Source organism: Trichomycterus rosablanca, chromosome 14, assembly GCF_030014385.1.
Source record: "Trichomycterus rosablanca isolate fTriRos1 chromosome 14, fTriRos1.hap1, whole genome shotgun sequence".
Lineage (NCBI taxonomy): Eukaryota > Metazoa > Chordata > Actinopteri > Siluriformes > Trichomycteridae > Trichomycterus > Trichomycterus rosablanca.
Window position 1 is genome coordinate 23,842,793 of NC_086001.1, and position 24,151 is coordinate 23,866,943.

At 38.5% G+C, this 24,151-nt stretch overlaps 1 protein-coding gene across 1 annotated transcript in view; it reads left to right on the forward strand.

Moving 5' to 3' along the window:
- Nucleotides 1–8,496: 8,496 nt before the first annotated feature.
- LOC134325935 (zinc finger protein 135-like) overlaps nucleotides 8,497–24,151 on the forward strand; it is a gene marked incomplete at its 5' end in the record, with an annotated part of 104,801 nt that continues 89,146 nt past the window's right edge. The window contains one exon of the mRNA XM_063008140.1: nucleotides 8,497–8,933. Within this exon, the coding sequence (XP_062864210.1) occupies nucleotides 8,497–8,933 (437 nt within the window). The remainder of the gene's footprint in view (nucleotides 8,934–24,151) is intronic.

Below are 24,151 nucleotides of genomic sequence, written 5' to 3' on the forward strand. Positions count from 1 at the left end.
GGATGAATAGGGTCAGTGTAGAATTATGTACAAAGATCTACAGAGATTAGATGAACTGGCCGGTTAGCTCAGTTGGTTAGAGCGTGGTGCTAATAACGCCAAGGTCGCGGATTTGATCCCCGTACTGGCAACACCCTCTTTTGGACTTTAACTAACAAACAAGTGAACCTTCTCTAACTAGCAGGTCCTGTTGACCTGGGCTTCAAACGTTGTCTCTGACAAGTGTGAAATCTTTTTAATGTTCCTCTCATTCAGGTCAGAAACATGCCATTATTTCAATTTGCCAAACTTAATGACCCTTCTGTAAATAGTTTAATGTGCACGCTGCTGCTATTGGCTTGTTTTTCTTTTCTACAATGTAAGTTCACACCTTCAGGTTCATGTTATTTGAGGTCTGTGTTTTGTTAATTCATATGAATGCTGTGTACTTTGGTCAGTGGAAGTAGTTTTATAGCTTTATAAAAACATTGTACTTACTTACTATTTCCATTCTTGCAGGAGTGTGGGTTTACCTTCCACTTCAATAGTGAGGCGTGTCCAGCCCTGCTACACAAACTGTCATTTTTGTCCCTGTTAAAAACTTTAGCTTAGTTAAAGCAAATAAAGACACATTTAAAATGTTCATCATTTATTACAGGTTTAAAGTTGCATAAAACAAATGTTTGTACAAATAATATAAAACCAAAGTACGAAATAAACATTTCACTTATTTTAATGTATTTTTATTTCTAGCATCACTAGATAACGATGATGTCTGTACAACATTTTGTACTCACACACACACCGCTCAGCTGCTGCTGCTGATCCTCTTTCACCTGCATTTAGTACAAAAACACCACAACAAATCATCTGGATTCAAGCTTTTCACTAGGATTTATATGAACTGGGTTTTATGTACTAGAAGATGGTGGGATAATTAAATGTAAATATGAGTATTTCTTTTAACAAAGGAGTTTAGCTACCACTAATTTGGTCTATAGATAAACACAAATAAACAAAGACTCATGATGATAGAACAATGCAACACTGTTCATTGTCCACAGCCCTCCATTCACACCTTCTCATGTACATTCTGGTTGAGGACGGTTCATTATTTGCTGAGTGGAAATCATCTAAAGACTATGATTTTGGAATGTAGATCTAGAAGTGTTAAAGTAAGAGGCTATTCATGTATGAAAACTTAGCATTCATAATATGAAGAATTTGTGCAAACACCATAAAGACCAGGGTAAAATTCTTCCACTTGAGAGTAAAAGTTGTTCTGTGTTTATTAAAGTAGATTAAACCTGAATAATGAACAAAAACAGATTCGGATCTGAGGTTGGTACATTATTTATCATTAAATGTAATGTGGTGTAATCATATTCACACCATCATGTACATTTGATAATTGAAGTAGAACAGTTCTAGTGGATATTTGAAAATGAAACACGATTTCAGTCACAAAAATGTAACTTCTGTGTGACCGTACTGGTGTCTATTAAAAATGCTGCTTCTAGTAAAACTTCATCCGCACTATAAGCAGCAATATGGGTCGTTCTCTTATGTGAATGCGCTGGTGTGGTGTACTTAAAGGATATTCCTTTCACTAAAGTTTGTTTTTTAGACAGTGAACGGTGATACGACCTCTCTCCTGTGTGAATACGCTGGTGTTTTTGAAGGGTACCATGTTCAGCAAAACTCTTTCCACACTCAGTGCAGTTATACGGTTTCTCTCCTGTGTGAATACGCTGGTGTACTTCAAGTGCATTACTGTAAGCAAAACTATTGCCACACTCTGAGCAGTGATAAGGTTTCTCTCCTGTGTGAATACGCTGGTGTACTTTAAGGTCACTACTTTGAGTGAAACTCTTTCCACACTCTGAACACTGATATGGCTTCTCTCCTGTGTGAATGCGCTGGTAATTTTGGAGCATACTCTGACGTGAAAAACTGTTTCCACACTCTGAGCAGTGATATGACTTCTCTCCTGTGTGAATACGCTGGTGTCGTTGGAGATTACTCTGCGTAGTAAAACTCTTCAAAGTTCATGTTTATGCTTTGATAAGACTGTAGAAACTGTTTCCTTGAAAAGCAACAGAAACAAAATAAGAGGTCAATTCATTAGCATTACTATTAGCATTATCCATTAGCATTATTATTACATTAATACCACAATAAGTAATAAAAACATTAAATTCACTTCACATCTAAGTGAGAATCTGAATTCAAAGAACATCAGGATAAAATACTTATAAATACTGCAGATATTAATAATTAAATAACTATAAATAACTTGATATAAATAAAGATATAAGAGATCTGACTTTCTCAACATCAGTCCTGCACCAAGCAAATCTAATCCAGTTCATGACAGGACTAATAATTAGCTCACAAGTGTAAATCTTTGGTGTGCTGGGAGTAAAAAAGGTTTCATAAATCACCACAATTATGAGCATAAATCTATTTTAAACAGTCTGAATATATTAACCTGATAATATTAAATAACATAATAAAATAAAAAGAACAACAAATGCAACATAAATGTAAAATAAACTAAATATAAAAAACCCTTTACCTTCCTGTTAGAATCCTGGCAGCCACTTTAACAAAGCTGGTGTCTCCAGCAGGACGTTTCTAATGAAGAACGTGCAGAAGAACCTTCTTACCAAGTGACTCAGCTACAAGTCTAGAGTTTAGTCGTTAAATAGAGCTGAGGACAAAGACCCAAGACCAGTTAAAAACTCTGCATTGGTCAATCATCAGCCAACCATTCACACCTTCTTGTGTGAAGTACTAGCTCATTATGGAACGTGTGCAAATGAAGTAGATGGAGCCACAAAGCATGATGGGTAAAGTCAAACTACACCTATTTATCTGAGCAGAGAAGTTATTTACATTTAATCCTAAACACAAACAAGGAATTGAAAGGCTATTCTGTAAAGTGACATGACATGAACTTAGATAAAGCTTTTATGATAAGAATCTAAGTCATGTAAAATGCTGTATGTATATTTGTGTGAATTAGTTTCTACTGTATATGAGGAACAATAAGAAAACTAGAAGAGGAAACACCCACCTATAGATTTATCTGTATTTATGGTGTAAAAATATGTGAACTGTTGGATTTACTGAAGCACTTTCTACATTCTGAGCAGTGATACGAGCTCACTGAGGAAACATAAAGATTAATAAAGGGAAGGAAACAAAACCTGAAAATAAAAGCTTTACCTTCCGTTCAAATCCTGTTCAAACAGCTGAGAATGAGAGCAGTTCATAACTACAGGAACACAGACTGTACTTGTACTCTGTCTGTTTGCCTCCAGCATCGACTGGAACCAACGCCAAACAATTTAACTCTACCCAGGGATGCCAAGTCCAGCACAAATATCCAGCTCAAAGTCTGTCTAAACCCGCCCTTCACATGCTAAAACTAGCAGACCTTGTTTATAGGTATGTAAGCGCAAATCCTCATTAAAAACATTTTGTACGGTTTGTAATGAAAGCTTTTAGACAGCCGTGACACATTTTGAAAGTAGCCAAATTTGGCAGGAAAATCGCGAGAGTTGCCAGGTTCAGCCTGGTCTAAAATCAACCCTGAAGCTGAAACTAGCCCAGAATCCAGGGTGTCACAGATATTGGTGAAATGACAAATGAACGATCAGTACTACTAGTGAATCTTTTATTATTAATAATAATATAGTTTCATTTTACATTCCGATTGATATTTTTTGTGATGTATTTTGTTTACATTGGTATTACAGCTATTTTATAATCGTCATTTTACATCCGGCCCGCATGAGGTTCGTGGCAATTAAAAATTAGATGTAAATAAACGTACATCAAACATGCATTACAACAGGATTGATTTTGACGGGAGCGCTAAATCTTTAAATTACCGTAAGTTTGGATTTACGTGTGTGCGAGTGTTTCCAGCTTCACCGTAATGTGAACAGAAGGAGTTTTTAACAAGACATGAACTTCTGAAGTATTTATTAACTGAAGTCAGGTGTAACGCTGGTTAAGGATCAGAATTTAGGCTCTAAATCGCTGTTACGATACTAAACAGAAATATAAGAAAATTTTTACTCTGCCTACTTCTAATTTTCTGATTGTAACATCTAAACATTAACAGCTTATTAGAACTGTACAATCTACTGCTTTTCATAAAGAGTGGGCAGTCGTAGCTTAGTGGTTAAGGTACTGGACTAGTAATTAGAAGGTTGCTGGTTCAAACCCCACCACAGCCAGGTTGCTGCTGTTGGACCCTTGAGCAAGGCCCATAACCCTCAATTGCTTAGACTGTATACTGTAACTATATTGTAAATCACTTTGGATAAAGATATCTGCTAAATGCTGAAAATATAAATAAACAGATAAAATTAATATTGAGCAGAATTAAGTTCACCTTATTGGTCTGGCACTCCACAACAGTCCCAGTTTCTTATGTGGCCCCTTGGAAAATTTAATTGCCCACCCCTGGTACCCTTAAACTTTACAATTAAAGGCCTTTTAAATCGTCACATTTCTAGAATGTATTTGTAACCTACAGTACATGTTGTGTACTATCATTATGATGCGGAATTGTTCTGTGGAAACAAGAGAATTCCTTTTAATAACAATAACAATTCATGTAATCAAGATTATTCCATTTAATAACAATCTAAATTAAAACAGGAATGAGCTTAGATTATGTTTTAGTTGACTTTAAATTTAAAGTAAAATCATAATGTCCAGTTATTACCAAACCTTTTATTTTAAAGCCTGAAATTCTATCCTAAATAGTTCCACCAGACGCTTTTACTGTAATGTTTAGTATACGCACATCTTCACAAACAATGTGGGAGCTGATTTGACTGAGCATTTTGAAGTGGAGGCTTGACCGCAGTAGTAAATCAAACAGTTCACAGACACACAAGTACACAGTAAATATTTCTACACCATAAATACAGATAAATCTATAGGTGGGTGTTTCCTCTTATAGTTTTCTTATTGTTCCTCATATACAGTAGAAACTAATTCACACAAATATACATACAGCATTTTACATGACTTAGATTCTTATCATAAAAGCTTTATCTAAGTTCATGTCATTTCACTTTACAGAATAGCCTTTCAATTCCTTGTTTGTGTTTAGGATTAACACTAGAAGTCCCAGAAATTTCGAGCTCCCCCCTGAAGTCCCGAAAGAGGGTCAAATGACCCTTAGTCCGAACTGACGACTCTGATGGCTCCAATTAGCATCCTTTCATTTGTAAATGTGGCCATTGCCTGAGGAATCTGCAGGGGGGAGTAGAGCTGAATTCACACTAACGTCTGTCTAATACTTGAAAAGGACTAAAAACCTGGCCTTTCTGAGCCAATGGCCTTAAAGACAGATCTTTTACTTTTTTTGGTGTCAATGACAAAAAATACCAAAATTCAAGATTAAGTCAAATAATAATGATGATTTATTAATATGAATATAAGTAAGTTTACGTCGAAGTCTTCCTTCGGATCCAGACAAGTCTTCTGAAGCTTCTCAGGAGAGAAAAGCAAAAAGAGCCCCCACCTCTGGTCACTCTTTAGTTTTATACCTTCATTAATTCCTGATCACGTCAAAAATGCTTATGTGTGTGCACTGTCTTTTGCACAAAATGCTGAAGCATACAAAATCTTTTTCTGTACCCCTGTACATTTTGGCAAGACACAGAGTCCTGGGTCTTCACAAAGATCAGTTTCAGTTCCCTGTTCCTAAATGTTCTGTACAGAGAATTAGCCAGACATTATGTAATGGCTTTTTCCATCCAAAAGTCAGCTTTTTAAGTACAGTTATAAGTCAAAAAGTTTTACCATATAAATCAATAAATTTTACCTAAAAAATCAATTTCTAACCGAGATGACATCCTCAAAACACCATGTGAAACACAGGTCAAGAGACTTTGCATTTTGAGGGAACTGACAATTTGTATAAAACACACATTTAGTTTTGAAGCACACATGAAGTGTTTTGGGAGAGATGTGACCTTTTGCTGCTGATCCGTGATGTTGTGCTGCATTATCCAGGTCATTTTGCCAAATGTACATATAGTTTGCAAAACATACAATCTGTTTCAAGTTTTCAAGTTTTTCTAAAATAATTTATTTATGTTTTTCTTTAAAAAAAAGATGTGAAAGAAGTGGGTTCAAAATGACAGACAAAAAACTAAACAAATTAATTGTGTTGATCCACCTCAACAAAGGTCTTGTAAAAGAGTGTAAGCAAAAGAATGTAAGCTGCTCCTGAGTGTGTCTGCCCACCCCCCAGCTGCATTGTTGTGCAGGGGATATGCATAAGGTTGCTAACACCTTAGCAAATTTGCATGCAGCCTTTTGTGCTGTGGGGGATAAATAGGTGACTGCTTCACCTATTTTGTTCAAAAGAAACCGTCTACATTCTCAGCAGCATGCACAGCGTGGTTGAGACTGAGGATACCAACAAAAGGAAGCCAAACACGGTCACACAATACAACCACACAAAGTGCGGTGTGGATGTAATGGACCAAATGGTGCGGGAGTACAGCGTGCGTGCAGGAACACGGAGATGGCTAGTCGCCGTGTTCTACAACATGATTGACATGGCAGCACTGAATGCGCATGTTCTTTATCAGGCATGCACTGGGGTGCAGGAGAGATGGGTGGACTTCCTGGTTGAGCTTGCAAAAGAGTTAGGTGACTCATGTGAGTGAAAAGAAGGCACGCAAGGAGAAACTCCTTCGGCAACAACCTTCCACACCCAGCCCTGGCAAAAGGGCGAAGTGTCAGGTCAACCATCGATGCACGAACAATTGTGCAACTGAGAGATGTGTTGACTGCTACAAATACACGTGTGGCTAATGTACCAGGGACATACCCAGGCAGTGCCAGGTATGTTCCGACAGTGCAGACAGACTGCTGAGTGAGTGCTGAAATGCTAGTCACACAAGAAGGACATGCCACTCACACACACACACGCAGCCCCCCACTGCAGCCTATTGTAAATATGTGTGGAATTGTTTTATTCCTTGTATTTTTTTTTATTATTTTTATAACAAAAATAAAAAGCATGGAAACAAATAACAGTTGTTCTTTTGTATATTTTTTCACACTGAAATTTCAGTCCTCTTGACTTAGACACAAATGCTTCTGGTCATTACTCACAGCTGTACCTTGCTCTAAAATTTCTAATTCTCTATTTAAAATATATAAAAAATGATTCATTGTTTCAGTGCTTTTTTGCTCAAATAAAACTAAACTAAATACAATATGTATAGTCTTTATATTATCAAATACAATAAACTGAATAGAACTAACTAGAAACTAAATGGCTAAACTCAATGGAAAACAACAACCTCCTGTGGTGCGACAGTAATGGCCTTATTTGCAGAACAAAAGACGGTGATTATAGGATGTTAGCTAAAATCCTTCAGGTCATTCGACCCGTCTCTGGGTTCCAAAGGTAGAAATGTTAAATGACCCCTCTCTGGGACTTCTAGTGTTAAATGTAAATAACTTCTCTGCTCAGATAAATAGGTGTAGTTTGACTTCACCCATCATGCTTTGTGGCTCCATCTAGTTCATTTGCACACGTTCCATAGATAATGAGCTAGTACTTCACACAAGAAGGTGTGAATAGTTGGCTGATGATTGACCAATGCAGAGTTTTGAACTCGTCTTGGGTCTTTGTCCTCAGCCCTATTTAAGGACTAAACTCTAGACCTGTAGCTGAGTCACTTGGTAAGAAGGATCTTCTGCACGTTCTTCATTAGAAACGACCTGCTGGAGACACCAGCTTTGTTAAAGTGGCTGCCAGGATTCTAACAGGAAGGTAAAGGGTTTTCTTGTTTGTTTCTTTTACATTTATGTTGCATTTGTTGTGCTTTTTATTTTATTATGTTATTTAATATTATCAGGTTAATATATTCAGACTGTTTAAAATAGCTTTATGCTCATAATTGTGGTGATTTATGAAGCCTTTTTTACTCCCAGCACACCAAAGATTTACACTTGTGAGCTAATTATTAGTCCTGTCATGAACTGGATTAGATTTGCTTGGTGCAGGACTGATGTTGAGAAAGTCAGATCTCTTATATCTTTGTTTATATCAAGTTATTTATAGTTATTTAATTATTAATATCTGCAGTATTTATAAGTATTTTATCCTGATGTTCTTTGAATTAAGATTCTCACTTAGACATGAAGTGAATTTAAAGTTTTTATTACTAGGTGAAGAGTTTAATATTATTGTGGTATTAATGTAGTAAAAGTATTAATTGACTTGATTCTTCGTTTCTGTTGCTTTCCAAGTTTCTACAGTCTTATCAAAGCATAAGCATGAAGAACTTTCATCACTGCTCAGAGTGTGGGAAGAGTTTTACTAAGCAGAGTAATTTCAAACAACACCAGCGTATTCACACAGGAGAGAAACCGTATCACTGCTTGGAGTGTGGGAAGAGTTTTGCTTACAGTAATGTTCTTAAAGTACACCAGCGTGTTCACACAGGAGAGAAACCATATCACTGCTCAGAGTGTGGAAACAGTTTTGCTGAACACAGTGCCCTTCAAAAACACCAGCGTATTCACACAGGAGAGAAACCGTATAACTGCACTGAGTGTGGAAAGAGTTTTACTCAAAGTAGTGATCTTAAAGTACACCAGCGTGTTCACACAGGAGAAAAGCCGTATCACTGCACTGAGTGTGGAAAGAGTTTTACTCGATGGAGTAAACTCCAACAACACCAGCGTATTCACACAGGAGAGAAACCGTATCACTGCACTGAGTGTGGAAAGAGTTTTACTCAAAGTAATACCCTTAAAGTACACCAGCGTGTTCACACAGGACAGAAACCATATTACTGCTCAGAGTGTGGAAAGAGTTTTATTCAAAGTAGTGACCTTAAAATACACCAGCGTGTTCACACAGGAGAGAAGCCGTATCTCTGCTCAGAGTGTGGAAAGTTTTTTACTCATGAAAATAATCTTAAACGACATCAACAAACTCACATGGAAAAACGACATCACTGTTAAAAGTGTAGAAAGTATTCTTGTGCATTATTCTTTCTAACAACACCAGCGCATTCACACAGGAGGTAAAGCTGTATGGTTTTCTTTTTCTAGAACTGTTCTACTTCAATTATCAAATGTACATGATGGTATGAATATGATCATTAATCATCAAATGTAATGTGGTGTAATGTACCAACCTCAGATCTGAATCTGTTTTTATTCTTTATTCAAGTTTAATCTACTTTAATAAACACAGAACAACTTTTACTTTCAAGTGGAAGCATTTTACCCTGGTCTTTATGGTGTTTGCTAAGTTTTTATAAATTAATAGCCTCTTACTTTAACATTTCTAGGTCTACACTCCAAAATTCTAGTCTTTAGATGATTTCCACTTAGCAAATAATGAACCGTCCTCAACCAGAATGTACATGAGAAGGTGTGAATGGAGGGCTGTGGACTTAACAGTGTTGCATTGTCCTATCATCATGAGTCTTTGTTCTTTGTGTTTATCTATAGACCAAATTAGTGGTAGCTAAACTCCTTTGTTAAAAGAAATACTCATATTTAAGTTTAATTATCCCACCATCTTCTAGTGCATAAAACCCAGTTCATATAAATCCTAATACAGACTGCACTGACATGTTTTAAAATTACATTTAAAAATAAATAAATACTATTGTGGTAATTCAGGTGTTTTCTTATCATGGAGGTGACCAAGTGTTTCTTTATTGATGAATAAATGTATTTGTTAAACTGTAAATTCCATCCGAGTCCTCTGTGTGATGAGAGTTTGGTTTTGAATCTGATGTCAGCAAATGTGTCCACGGTTGTTAAATGGGACTAAACTCACGGTCCATGTATTTGTATGTAGGCTTGAGCTGGAGTGACAATAGAAAGTGGATGTAAAGGACTGGGTGGGTAATAATTCACAATAGTTCTTCATGTACCCTGAAATTCTATTCATAAATCATAACAGAATAAAAAGACTAAATCATTAATAAAGAAGATTGGAGAGGAGAGGAAAGAACAGAAAAGAGTAGAAGTAAAATTTAGACCTTTTAGTATTTAAAGTGTTACTATTAAATGTTCTTTTATGAGATCTAAAACGATTATAAAATGATAAAATATTACTAGCTGTAATACCAATGTAAACAAAATACATCATAAAAAAGTATCAATCGTAATGTAAAATGAAACTATATTATTAACAATAATAAAAGATTCACTAGTAGTACTGATCGTTTATTTGCCATTTCACCAATATCTGTGACACCCTGGATTCTGGGCTAGTTTCAGCTTCAGGGTGGATTTTAGACCAGACATTAGGCTGGATAATTTTGCTGAACCTGGCAACTCTCGCGATTTCCAGCCAAATTGGGCTTGTTTAAAAAATTCAGTCATGGTTGAAAATTGGGCTACTTTCAAAATGTGTCACGGCTGTCTAAAAGCTTTCATTGCAAACTGTACAAAATGTTTTTAATGAGGATTTGCGCTCACATACCTATGAACAAGGTCTGCTAGTTTTAGCATGTGAACAAAGTCACACAAATATACATACAGCATTTTACATGACTTAGATTCTTATCATAAAAGCTTTATCTAAGTTCATGTCATTTCACTTTACAGAATAGCCTTTCAATTCCTTGTTTGTGTTTAGGATTAAATGTAAATAACTTCTCTGCTGAGATAAATACAGGGGTTGGACAAAATAACTGAAACACCTGGTTTTAGACCACAATAATTTATTAGTATGGTGTAGGGCCTCCTTTTGCGGCCAATACAGCGTCAATTCGTCTTGGAAATGACATATACAAGTCCTGCACAGTGGTCAGAGGGATTTTAAGCCATTCTTCTTGCAGGATAGTGGCCAGGTCACTACGTGATGCTGGTGGAGGAAAACGTTTCCTGACTCGCTTCTCCAAAACACCCCAAAGTGGCTCAATAACATTTAGATCTGGTGACTGTGCAGGCCATGGGAGATGTTCAACTTCACTTTCATGTTCATCAAACCAATCTTTCACCAGTCTTGCTGTGTGTATTGGTGCATTGTCATCCTGATACACGGCACCGCCATTGGATGCACATGGTCCTCCAGAATGGTTCGGTAGTCCTTGGCAGTGACGCGCCCATCTAGCACAAGTATTGGGCCAAGGGAATGCCATGATATGGCAGCCCAAACCATCACTGATCCACCCCCATGCTTCACTCTGGGCATGCAACAGTCTGGGTGGTACGCTTCTTTGGGGCTTCTCCACACCGTAACTCTCCCGGATGTGGGGAAAACAGTAAAGGTGGACTCATCAGAGAACAATACATGTTTCACATTGTCCACAGCCCAAGATTTGCGCTCCTTGCACCATTGAAACCGACGTTTGGCATTGGCACGAGTGACCAAAGGTTTGGCTATAGCAGCCCAGCCGTGTATATTGACCCTGTGGAGCTCCCGACGGACAGTTCTGGTGGAAACAGGAGAGTTGAGGTGCACATTTAATTCTGCCGTGATTTGGGCAGCCGTGGTTTTATGTTTTTTGGATACAATCCGGGTTAGCACCCGAACATCCCTTTCAGACAGCTTCCTCTTGCGTCCACAGTTAATCCTGTTGGATGTGGTTTGTCCTTCTTGGTGGTATGCTGACATTACCCTGGATACCGTGGCTCTTGATACATCACAAAGACTTGCTGTCTTGGTCACAGATGCGCCAGCAAGACGTGCACCAACAATTTGTCCTCTTTTGAACTCTGGTATGTCACCCATAATGTTGTGTGCATTGCAATATTTTGAGCAAAACTGTGCTCTTACCCTGCTAATTGAACCTTCACACTCTGCTCTTACTGGTGCAATGTGCAATTAATGAAGATTGGCCACCAGACTGGTCCAATTTAGCCATGAAACCTCCCACACTAAAATGACAGGTGTTTCAGTTATTTTGTCCAACCCCTGTAGGTGTAGTTTGACTTCACCCATCATGCTCTGTGGCTCCATCTAGTTCATTTGCACACCTTCCATAGATAATGAGCTAGTACTTCACACAAGAAGGTGTGAATAGTTGGCTGATGATTGACCAATGCAGAGTTTTTAACTGGTCTTGGGTCTTTGTCCTCAGCTCTATTTAAGGACTAAACTCTAGACTTGTAGCTGAGTCACTTGGTAAGAAGGATCTTCTGCACGTTCTTCATTAGAAACGACCTGCTGGAGACACCAGCTTTGTTAAAGTGGCTGCCAGGATTCTAACAGGAAGGTAAAGGGTTTTCTTGTTTGTTTCTTTTACATTTATGCTGCATTTGTTGTTATTTTTATTTTATTATGTTATTTAATATTATCAGGTTAATATATTCAGACTGTTTAAAATAGCTTTATGCTAATTATTAGTCCTGTCATGAACTGGATTAGATTTGCTTGGTGCAGGACTGATGTTGAGAAAGTCAGATCTCTTATATCTTTATTTATATCAAGTTATTTATAGTTATTTAATTATTAATATCTGCAGTATTTATAAGTATTTTATCCTGATGTTTTTTAATTCAGATTCTCACTTAGACGTGAAGTGAATTTAATGTTTTTATTACTAGGTGAAGAGTTTAATATTATTGTGGTATTAATGTAGTAAAAGTAATTCTAATTAATCGACTTGTTTCTTTGTTTCCGTTGCTTTCCAAGGCAACAGTTTCTACAGTCACCTCCGTGAAGCTGGCCCCCCATGTGGTCAAAAATGGAATATAAATATTATTATTCGTTTGTGCTGGTTTGTGCCGTAGGAATCATCGTTTGTGCTGGCACCGTTTTAGAGAAATTAAGCATTATATTTAATTACCTGTGACGTCACTCAGCCCCCCATCAGAGCCCAAATTGCATCAAAAGCATCTCATTCATTTGTGCTCCATTTGTGCTGGTTTGTGCTGCTGAAAGAAATATTTGTGCTTTTTTAATTCTAAAGTTATAAAGCTATAAATATTACACCCGTGACGTCACCAGCCCCCCCATTAACGTCCAAATTGCATCAAAAGCATCTCATTCGTTTGTGCTCCGTTTGTGCTGGTTTGTGCTGCTAAAAGAAACATTTGTGCTGTTTTAATTCTCAAGTTATAGGCTAAATTCTCTTTTTATTTTTTTAATAAGTGAGGACACTTAGCCCCTATGTTAAAATTGCATCACAGAGTAAAATTTATTATAATCAAATTACCATTAAAAACCTTTAAACTTTTAAATGTTAAAATGTTATCTATAACATTATTCCATACATGTTACACAGCTAAATTGATTTGTGAATTCCAAATGTTAATGTTATTTCAAAGGTTTTAAATGCTTGTGGGCCTTCAACAAGTATATTCTACCTACAGACTCACCACAGGAGGGGGTAGTGTGAAAAATCTAAATGTAACATAGCTTAAAAAAGTTTTGTCACAGCAAAATTTCATGCTTTGTTTTATAGTTCTAATGTCTTTGTTATTCTATTTATATAGGTCTTCAAACCAGAGTAAGGAGTAAAGGCCTTAACAAGACCACCAAGTAATGCAAGAGAGAAATCAGAAACAACTTCTTTTGGTACAGATGCTCCTCCTCTAAGCCATTCAGAGACCCAGTTTGATATGGCGTTAATGTTATGCCGCTCAGACAGCATTTGCACCACTGGGATGTGAATAGAAGAGGACAGAACTCCTTGATATGGAAACATATGTCCTGATGTTTATGTTGGTCTAGTGAGCCTTTTGACTACTGTACCTGTAGCATCAAAACTTACACTTGAGTCTTTACTAGTATTTTGTAGACTAGTTGGTTAGAGGGGGTCCAATGTTGACATAAAAAAATTGTCAAGGCTGATGTCATGAATACTTCCCCTATGAAGAACACTGTATTTTATTAGATGAGGGGGAAAGGATGGGGTGTTTGTGTCCTACCTCCCTATCCCCTCTCTCTTGTTTGGCTTTTCTTAATGTACTCAGGCTTGGTAGGTGGGTAGGATCTGGGTTACCGAGTGGCATTATCTTGTAAGCCTCTGTGGCTTGCCACAGTTTTTTACCCTGCCAGAGTTCTTCAGAGACCGGCAGTCTTTTCTCTCCAGATAGCATGTGCTTTGCCTTTCCAGTATGAAGACTGTCATCAATGTAATCAGTTCTGCATCCTAGCACAGCTGGTGTGCTCACCTCTGGTAGACTCTCACTGGAAATGCACAATTTTGCATTGCACTCAGTACAGTGACCAGTGATGTCAATGCACTTAGAGGCACTGTGTGGGTACACTTTTGCTCTCATTTGCACACTAAGTGTGCAGGCTATTCTGGTCATGTTCCAGATATCCTTATTTAGGATATGAGACCATGTGCCAGAACATTGGCACTTGCCTCTTAATGTGTATGTACAGCATATGTTTGTTTTATATTTTTCACAGAACTGTCCAATCTTGTTTTAAATGTCATTAATATGATGAAATTCTCAGAGGACTATCACAGGGTTTTATTAGAAGCAATAAATTACCTTAAAATGAGAATGATGTGTTTATGCGCTATAAAAACTCTTTCCTGGAATGTCTCTTCCAACAGTCGCCTGAGGAGAGGCCAAAAGAAAAGTATGCTCAGACCTTAGTCAAACGTGACTATCAACTTTTTGTTGCTAGGACAATGGTCTTTCTCATATGTGTGTTTTTTTTTTAATAAAGCTTGCATAAAAATAATGTTTTGGGTTGTTGAAGCCCAATTTACTGGCCAGTGAGCGTAATTGAAAGGTAGGTCTTTATAATAACGTGGTAATGTGGTGTATAGTGGAGCAGAATGACATTCTGCCAAGGTTTTGGTGCAGCATGCTGTCTAGTGAAAGGGAAAGTACAAAGAAAATGAATGAGTGCAGTGTAATTAGACAAGGCAGTGCATCTTAATACAATAAATATGCAGGGCAGCATGATGGAAAGTATAAATGTGTAAAGTATGCAGATGTGTGAAGACCTAACAGAACTAACAAAGTTGCACAGGGAGATGGATAAACAAGTATAACCTTAATGACTAATATAACATTATATGGTGAGGGTTATATATTTTTGTGGTTTGTAAGTGGATGCTGCAGTAGTAGTAGTACAAACAATGTTAATGAGCCGAGGATGCTTTGGGGTTACTTCTTTACAGTGTGATTACAGTGATACACATATGGGAATCCATTGCCCCAACCATGAAAACCTGATAAATTTCCCACAGTCTAGCAAACCATTTGCTGATCACCATAAGTTGTGTATATTGCAGGAATATCAGTTAAAACATGAAAACCAATTAACACTAGCTTGACTAAAAATCTGAGATTCTGAGGACAAACCCCTCCTTCTACACAACCATTAGAGCGCTATCAGTCCTCTTTTGTCATGCAAATGCTAGCAGATAACACACTATTCAACCCACCCCCAACGTTTATCCCAGCAAACCTGTGAGTTACCTTTTCCTAAATAATTCCACTACAGGCAGGAAAGTCTCAATATGGCTAGATTACATGTGCCACAAAGGTGGTGGGAAACTAAGCCTTGTTATGGTCTGACCAAACTCTGAACTTGTGATGTACAGGAGAAAAATGTACACAGGACAAAATGTAAAGGGTTCTGAACATGTTTATTTAGCACAGGATGCGTTAGAGTTGATTTTCTGAAAACCCTGTTAATTTTTCCCATTGGAAATCGCGCTTAGACCCAGGTCTCCAAATATGGGCATAACGAGGACTACAGAATGACGCACGACTTCAGTGGTCTATTGATCTAAGAAAGCAATAAACTAAAAAAGCTAATAACTGGAAAATAAGTATTTGGTCACCCACAAACAAGCAAGATCTCTGGCTCTCACAGACCTGCAACTCAGTCCTGTCTGTAAAATTAGGGCAGAGGGGGATGATAGGTGTTTGTGTGTAGACAGGCTGTGGGTCATTACCATGATAATGGGTACTAAGTGGCTCACAACAGGGGAGCGGGGGATCGAGAGGCTAGTGTTAAAACTGCGTGTTCAGTTTCAAGAGGATATTGGAGAGGATACGCAGTATGGCTGAGTGCTTTGACATATCTGTGCAAAGTGGAATCCACATCCAATGACGCCACCCAGATGAGATGACGTCAAACAAAATTATGTCAAACAAATGAGAGGGTTTTGATGCAGTTTAAACATTTTAATGGGCTAAATGTCCTCAATTTATAAAAAAAAATATTATTTAGCCTATAACTTGAGAATTAAAAAAGCACAAATGTTTCTTTTAGCAGCACAAACCAGCACAAATGGAGCACAAACAAATGAGATGCTTTTGATGCAATTTGGACGTTAATGGGGGGCTGGTGACGTCACAGGTGTAATATTTATAGCGTAATAACTTTAGAATTAAAAAAGCACAAATATTTCTTTTAGCAGCACAAACCAGCACAAACGGAGCACAAACGAATGAGATGCTTTTGATGCAATTTGGACGTTAATGGGGGGCTGGTGACGTCACAGGTGTAATATTTATAGCTTTATAACTTTAGAATTAAAAAAGCACAAATATTTCTTTTAGCAGCACAAACCAGCACAAACGGAGCACAAACGAATGAGATGCTTTTGATGCAATTTGGACGTTAATGGGGGGCTGGTGACGTCACAGGTGTAATATTTATAGCTTTACAACTTTAGAATTAAAAAAGCACAAATATTTCTTTTAGCAGCACAAACCAGCACAAACGGAGCACAAACGAATGAGATGCTTTTGATGCAATTTGGACGTTAATGGGGGGCTGGTGACGTCACAGGTGTAATATTTATAGCTTTATAACTTTAGAATTAAAAAAGCACAAATGTTTCTTTTAGCAGCACAAACCAGCACAAACGGAGCACAAATGAATGAGATGCTTTTGGTGCATTTTGGGCTCTGATGGGGGGCTGAGTGACGTCACAGGTAATTAAATATAATGCTTAATTTCTCTAAAACTGTGCCAGCACATGATGATTCCTACGGCACAAACCAGCACAAACGCAGCACAAACGAATAATAATATGTATATTCCATTTTTGACCACATGGGGGGCCAGCTTCACGGAGGTGTATTTGAATGCGAATCTCACCAACAAGTACACACCGGCTACATGTGGTGCCGTGACCCGGATCCTGTTGCATCAGATCCGTCTACAGTGGATCTTCGCACAGTGGATCAGCGTCAGCTTGGTCGCCAGGAGCTGCTGATTTGCATCAACCAGCATTATTGAACTGAGACAGCTAAGTTGCCTTCTTTCACAGCACAGAGTAAATGCACTTGGTGAACTGTAAATATTGTATTTAGTACTTTGATATTTTTTCTACTGTCTAAACTGTTTACTGTTTAGCATTTATTTAACGTTGTTTGAAAAGTATAGAATACAGAAATGACGTATGTTATGGAGAAAGACAAGGTTCGTTCCATGGATGAGAACACATCTAGTTTTGGGTTGGGTAGAGGCAGATACCTTAGTGGGGTGCCATTTACACCAGTTGCAGATAGGAGCAAAATAAGTGTAGCCTCACCTGCATTTTGCTCTACTCGAATAGTTGATGATGTTGCCGACAAAGGTCCCAATACTTCACATTCAGTTTTAACAGATCTTAATGATCCAGCTTTACACAATCTCATAACACACATTGCCCATCAGGTAGGCCAAACACTAATGTCAGCTCAGCAAAAAGAGGTTTGTGGGGAGAACAGTGATAATTTTGCACAAACTCAGTCTGTAAATACAAGTCAGTCACCCACAGACACACACTCACTGAATTTGACAGGTGTTAGATCGGTTATGCAGAGTGACGTTAGGGAACCCCCTGTTTTTTGGGGAGATGATTCTGATAAGTTCACTATACTTGAATGGGAGGAGCTTATGCAAACTTATTTAAGAAAGCGAAGTGTACCACTAGCAGAGCAGTTTCAAGAGATACTCTCTAGATTAATGGGTAAAGCTAAGGACATTGTAAGGATAACACTTCGCAGTAACTCCTTGTTAAAGCCTAGTGATGATCCTAAAGTAATCTTCAATGTGTTAAAACAACACTTTAGTGATATTAAATATTCATGCATGCCTTTAGCTGACTTTTATGGTACAGTACCAGCGGTGGGAGAAAATCCTATTGAGTACTGGGTTCGTTTAAATAAGGCTGTGGATGCAGCAGAAGAGGCTCTGAGGAGGCTGGGACGACAAATAGAAGACCCATGCCATGAAGTTGCAATGATGTTTGTTTCTGCCGTTTTCAAGTTCAAGGCACCAAATAAATGGACAGCAAGTGACATACAAGAACACCTTGACCGCTATCAGTCCGAGCTGAGAGAACAGACACTCACTAAGCCCAAACGTCCCAGTCATGTGAAACATGCAATTGTTCATGTACAGACTCCTGAACCAACTGTAATTGTGCCCAGCAACTACTCAGCAGAATCGATTGTACACGCTGCCACTACTGCCACACCTACTCCACCAGTTGAGGATGACTGCATGAGAGCACTTGTAAGCCTTCTTGATCGAGCGCTTACACAAAATAATCAAATTGCAGCAAAGCCCTTCAGCTCACCTCAGCCACCAGCAAAACCATGCAAGGTCTGTAGATCTAGTGAACACTCTACTCTTGCTCATTGCAGACGACACCATCTATGTCTGAGCTGCTTTCAGCCAGGTCACATCAAAAAGAATTGTGCTAATGTTGTTTCAAGCCAAGCTTTTCCACCATCTTCCCAAGAGTCACAGTCTTTAAACTAGAAAGCCTGCACTCTGGAGGGGAAAGTGTGGGTAAATTTGAATCACCCCTCAGTGACCTTGAACAATGCTATCAGAATGCATGCACTCAGGCACCAGTAGGTGCTAAAGTTATAGTGCAGAATGTGCAGAGAGTTGAGTCATTTGATGAGTTGTTTTATGCACCAGTTAGTGTAAATAACAAATTTCAAGTACGAGGGATGCTCGATTCTGGGTCTATGGCGTGCACCTTTAGTGAAGAGGCTGAAGCAAGGATGCTAAATAAAAATGTATTGCCAGAACCAAAGCCACTGACTGAAAATATAGTCTTAGTTGGATGTGGGGGTAAACTTATCAGACCAAAATGCATGTATGAAACTGAGTTAAAAGTATATGGGGAAAGCTAGTTGTGGCAGTTCTTGTTGTGCCAGGACAGAAGGATGAATTAATATTAGGCACAAATGTGATTCAATTTCTCATGCATCAGATGAAAGAAAATAATGATTATTGGTGTCTCATTTCCAACAGTGGTGTACATTCCTCTGACGAATGTGAACAGTTTTTGGATCTCATGGCAAACACATGCCAATGGCGAGGCAATGAGTTACCTAGTAAGGTGGGACTCCAACAAGCTGTTACTTTATTGGGAAAACAAGAACACCTACTTCGTGGAAAACTCCCAGGCAATGTTCCCATGTCTCCAGGGAGCACAGTTGTTATTGAGCCCACATCTTCCAAAGCCATGCCGCGACACATTATGGTTGGGCGCATTGTTACACCATTATGGGGTGACGGATGGATCCCCATGAAGGTCACCAATTTCTCTGATCAGCCAGTTACCCTGAAGAGAAACACTAAATTAGCTGATGTGTCGCCTTGTTTAGCTGTGGAGGATTTTGAGCTTTTCCAAGGAGTGAGCCAAACTGAAGTGATTTCACCATGCCAGCAGACTCCAACAATGGGTCTTTCAGATCTCAAACAAAGACTCCAAGATGCTGGACTTGGTGACATTGACATTGACTCCTGCTCCACAGACCTTGTAGGCAAGGAAAAATTAGTCCAATTGCTTGAGAGGTATCATGACGTTTTAAATGCATATTCTGGTAGTAACTGATCAGGATTTTAGTGAAGGGGAGGAGAATGTAGCAGATGTGTAAAAAAGATATGGTTTTGTTTTTCATATTTCACTTAAAATCCTTGTTTAATTAATTGTTTATTGTAGTGAATAATAGGGCTGGGTATCGCCACTAATTTCCTGGATCGATTCGATTCGATTCACAATGTCCCGATTCGATTCGATTTCCGATTCGATTTGATTCGATTTCGATTCAACACATTTATGCATATTTGAGTTACATTAACAGGTTTTGTTTAAATATGTAAAGATGTTCAGAGAACGAATGTGATAATTCAATACAAAGAACAGTCATTATTAAAAATATTTGTGTATTTTGTTTACATAAATAATTAATCCAAAACAGAAAACAGTAACATTCATTTTTTATTATTATTTTATATGTCTGACACGCTACAACATTGTAAATGTAATGTAAACATACACCTGGCTGTTGAACAGCTTATGCCAAGTTTACACTACACGACACTCTGATTAACACCTGGTCGCTGTAATGTTCACACTACACGACTGATCGGCGATGGGGAGTTTTACACTACACCATCTATCACCAGGGGGAATCACAGGCGAGCTTCTCTGCTCTCCAAAACTACGTTTTGTCACGAAAACACACGTGAGAAGTGATGAAAGGTTTAATGATACCACGTCCAAACATGCACATCAACAAGTAGCCAGAGATCAAAGTTTGTGCGCTGATTAAATAAATAAATCTGAGTGGATTTGGCAACACGAGCAGCATGGCTTGTTCTATAGTGAGTTGGAGGTTAATAAATATTTAGTTTTGTAGAGAACGATCAGGTCAGAAATACTGTAAAACTCGTGTGCTGATGTATTCTGATATAAACTATATTGCGCTCCACCACCTGTTTACAACCTCTCCCGTGTTTCCTCGCTGTTTCACACAGTGATTGAGAGGCGAGTTTTGATCGCAGATCGAACACCGAGTTCCTCCCGAATCCAGCACTGTAAAATCAGTGCAAAAAGTTGTGTAGTGGTCATAACTTGAGCTTCTGCCATGCTGAACTGATGTGCAGGTCAGATCTCGTTGCATGAAAAAACACTGGCTGGTCACGCGAAATTAAAGGGGTAACAGATTTCCATGTGCACCGTAAAAAGGGGCTCATTTAAAAAGATCGATCTCGCGTTTATATGAATCGATATCGGATTGTTCAAATAAAGATCGATTCGAATCGAAAAATCGATTTTATAAACCCACCCCTAGTTCTTAAGTGGCCCTTTACTATGTTAAAGAGCAGAAAAAACCCCTAAATTATCTTTTTTTTTAATTATTATTCCTGAGAACAACATTAGAAAGTGTGTGTGTGTGTGGTGTAAAGTATCTGAATACGTTTGGTTACAGTTAGGGATGCACCGACTTTTTCAGTTCTGATACATATACTTTGCATATCGGTCGATACCCGATACCGATCCAATACCATTGTTGAATTAATAAACTGTATACTTTATCATGTGGGAAAGACTTAAGGCATCAGGATTGATGCTAACATTACTTAGTTTGCAAAACAAAATATAATTAACACAGATATAAATGTACTGAACTGCTATTTATTTGGCAATAAAATAATAAACAATTGTGCAGGACCTTTGCAGAAAAGGCAAACTTCTTAAAATATTTTAAAATAAATTAAATGTATCAGCTGAAACTGAAGTAGTTACACAAACAGTAATTAATCTTATTTTTTAAATATGTAGTGTAAACAGTCATTCAAAATCTAGCAGCGGAAGAACCTGAGAATAAACGAATACCTTAGTACAATACAATCAGTAATCAAACACTGTAAACAAGCAAACATCTAGTGCAATTCAACATAATGGGTGTGTTCGAAAAGCTAGTGCGCGCTGTACGCATTTTACGTCATCCTGTGCGCGCTCCCGAGGAGGAGGCTGTTCCAAATCTTCTCTCTTTCTCTCACAGAAAAATAAACATGGCTGATGGAGCGGACAAACGAATGGAGTTATTATCAAACGTTAATAAAATATTACTGATTTTTAACCTTGTAAACTTGTACCGAGTGTTTTTATTTGCAAGTTCGGACTTGTCAGGAAATGTAACCGTTATCGGTACCTGAAGGGAGATGTTATATTGACGTCAGGGCCGGCGCTAGGGGGGGGCTGAGGGGGGCATTGCCCCCCCAAATTGTGTCTTTGCCCCCCCAAGCAGGGGCGTAGCACCAAATTCTGGGCCTTATGCACAAGAAGTGACCGTGGGCCCCCTTCGAACCGCGGCCGCTTTCGGTGAACCAGCGCTCGGTTGCGTTTGCCACGCGCATCTTCCGACACGCCCCCCTCCCTTGCGATTTGGGGCCCTGGTAACTCTATCCCACTTTGCCCCACACTACGAAGCCCCTGGGTTTTACTGCCCCCCCAAGCAAAGCGGTCCAGAACCGGGGCTGATTGACGTTAGCATGCTGTGCTACCCAGTGGCGGCTGGTGCTAAAAAATTTGAGGGGCGCGCAAACAAAACAAATTAAAAACGAAACAATAAAAAAAACAAGCCTTTAAAAGTAGCACTATTTGAACATGAATTTTGCCCTTTTTTACTTTTTTTCTTCAAGTGAAGCGTTTTTTTGTAAAGACAAGACTGAATTATCTCTCATTTTGGAAGAAATGCTGCTCCAATCTGCAACTAACTGTTTAATGTGAACCGAGCTGAGCAGCCGCAGCTGAATGAATCAGTTAATGAGTCGACTCGGGGATTGTCCAATCACACGGCGTTTAAAAAAAAAAAGCTAATAGTGACACACTTCTAATAAGAGTGGGTGTGTACGGTGTGGAAAATTTAAAACAACCAATTAAAGAGCAGCCTCAGACCACGTGCTTGTCAAAAGTTTATGCACGCACATAGACACTCATTAGACCGGCGCCCCGCGCATGGGACGTGTGCACGATGTAAACAATTACATACAAATATTTATTTATTTTAAAAATGCTATCATGACCATTAGACAAACAGTTAATTAGACCATTAGATAAACAGACTAATTAATTTCATAACTATTTTGCAGTATATAATTAGCTTGTTTTAACATCTTAATAATTTTAAGGGGGGCGGCCCCTGCGCCCCGTATTGACCAGCCGCCACTGGTGCTACCTCAATTCATTGGTTTTAATGGCAAGATGCTAAACGCGAAACCCAATGGAAGCGCTAAGTAGAGCGTTCGAATAATATTGACTTATTAGAATTCTCTCTACTGAGGCAGCATATCGGCCCATGGATCGGCCTAATTATCCGATATCCGATCCATCTCATTTTGGTAATATCGGCACTGATATCCGATCTGAATATCGGATCGGTGCATCCCTAGTTACAGTATGTATACTGACTGTGGTGCAGTAACAGATAGAGGTGCAGTATAAGGGTGACAGTGAGTGTCAGTATGTTGGGTGTGCAGTATAGTGCAGTGAATGTGCTGTATGAATTACATTTGGGTTCATTAGGGATGATCAGGATTATATTCAGAGATCTTAGAACCTCATCACATTCATGCACGTGTCTTTCTTTTACAGACTGATTGTTTTGGTTTTTCTGGAGGTACGACTGGAAAGGAAACTGTAACAAACGACCTGGTAAATCATCATGGGTACGTATTTTTTAAATTATTATTGAAACTGAATTCACTCAGTAAGTCTCCTCTCCTACAGCCAAGACGAACTTGAGACCACACCCAACGGAAGGCGATGAAGACGGCGGAGGGAGAGATGACAAAAACGAAGATGCCAGGTGCAATTGGCCACCAGACTGGTCCAATTTAGCCATGAAACCTCCCACACTAAAATGACAGGTGTTTCAGTTTCATTGTCCAACCCCTGTAGCTGGTTGAATGGGGTTAGTCTAGAATTATGTACAAAGATCTAAAGAGAATAGATGAACTGGCTGGTTAGCTCAGTTGGTTAGAGCATGGTGCTAATAACGCCAAGGTCGTGGGTTCGACCCCCATAAGGGCCACACTGTCTTTAACGATTAAAAGTAGAATGGCTGAGAGAGTGCCAGGTGAGCATGTGCTGTGTATCAGGACTTCCTAACCTGAGTAATTTGATCTCTGAAAGTAAGAATACCACCCTGTTTTTCTGCCATCTTTAATTCTGGCTTTATTTCACCTAATGAACGTGGCATGATCTTTATAAATGGTTACAATCAATTCTGTCAATGGAAAAAATAAATAAATAAAAAGAGCTGCTGTGTAATTTAGTGACTTCTTGCACTGCACATGGCAGAAGACAAAAAAGAAATGTAGACCGTGTAGAATAAAAGTATTAGGAAAGTATGAGGTTACAGCATCAACCTTTATTTATTCTTAAAAGAAAAATACATGAACCTCAGTCATCTCACACGA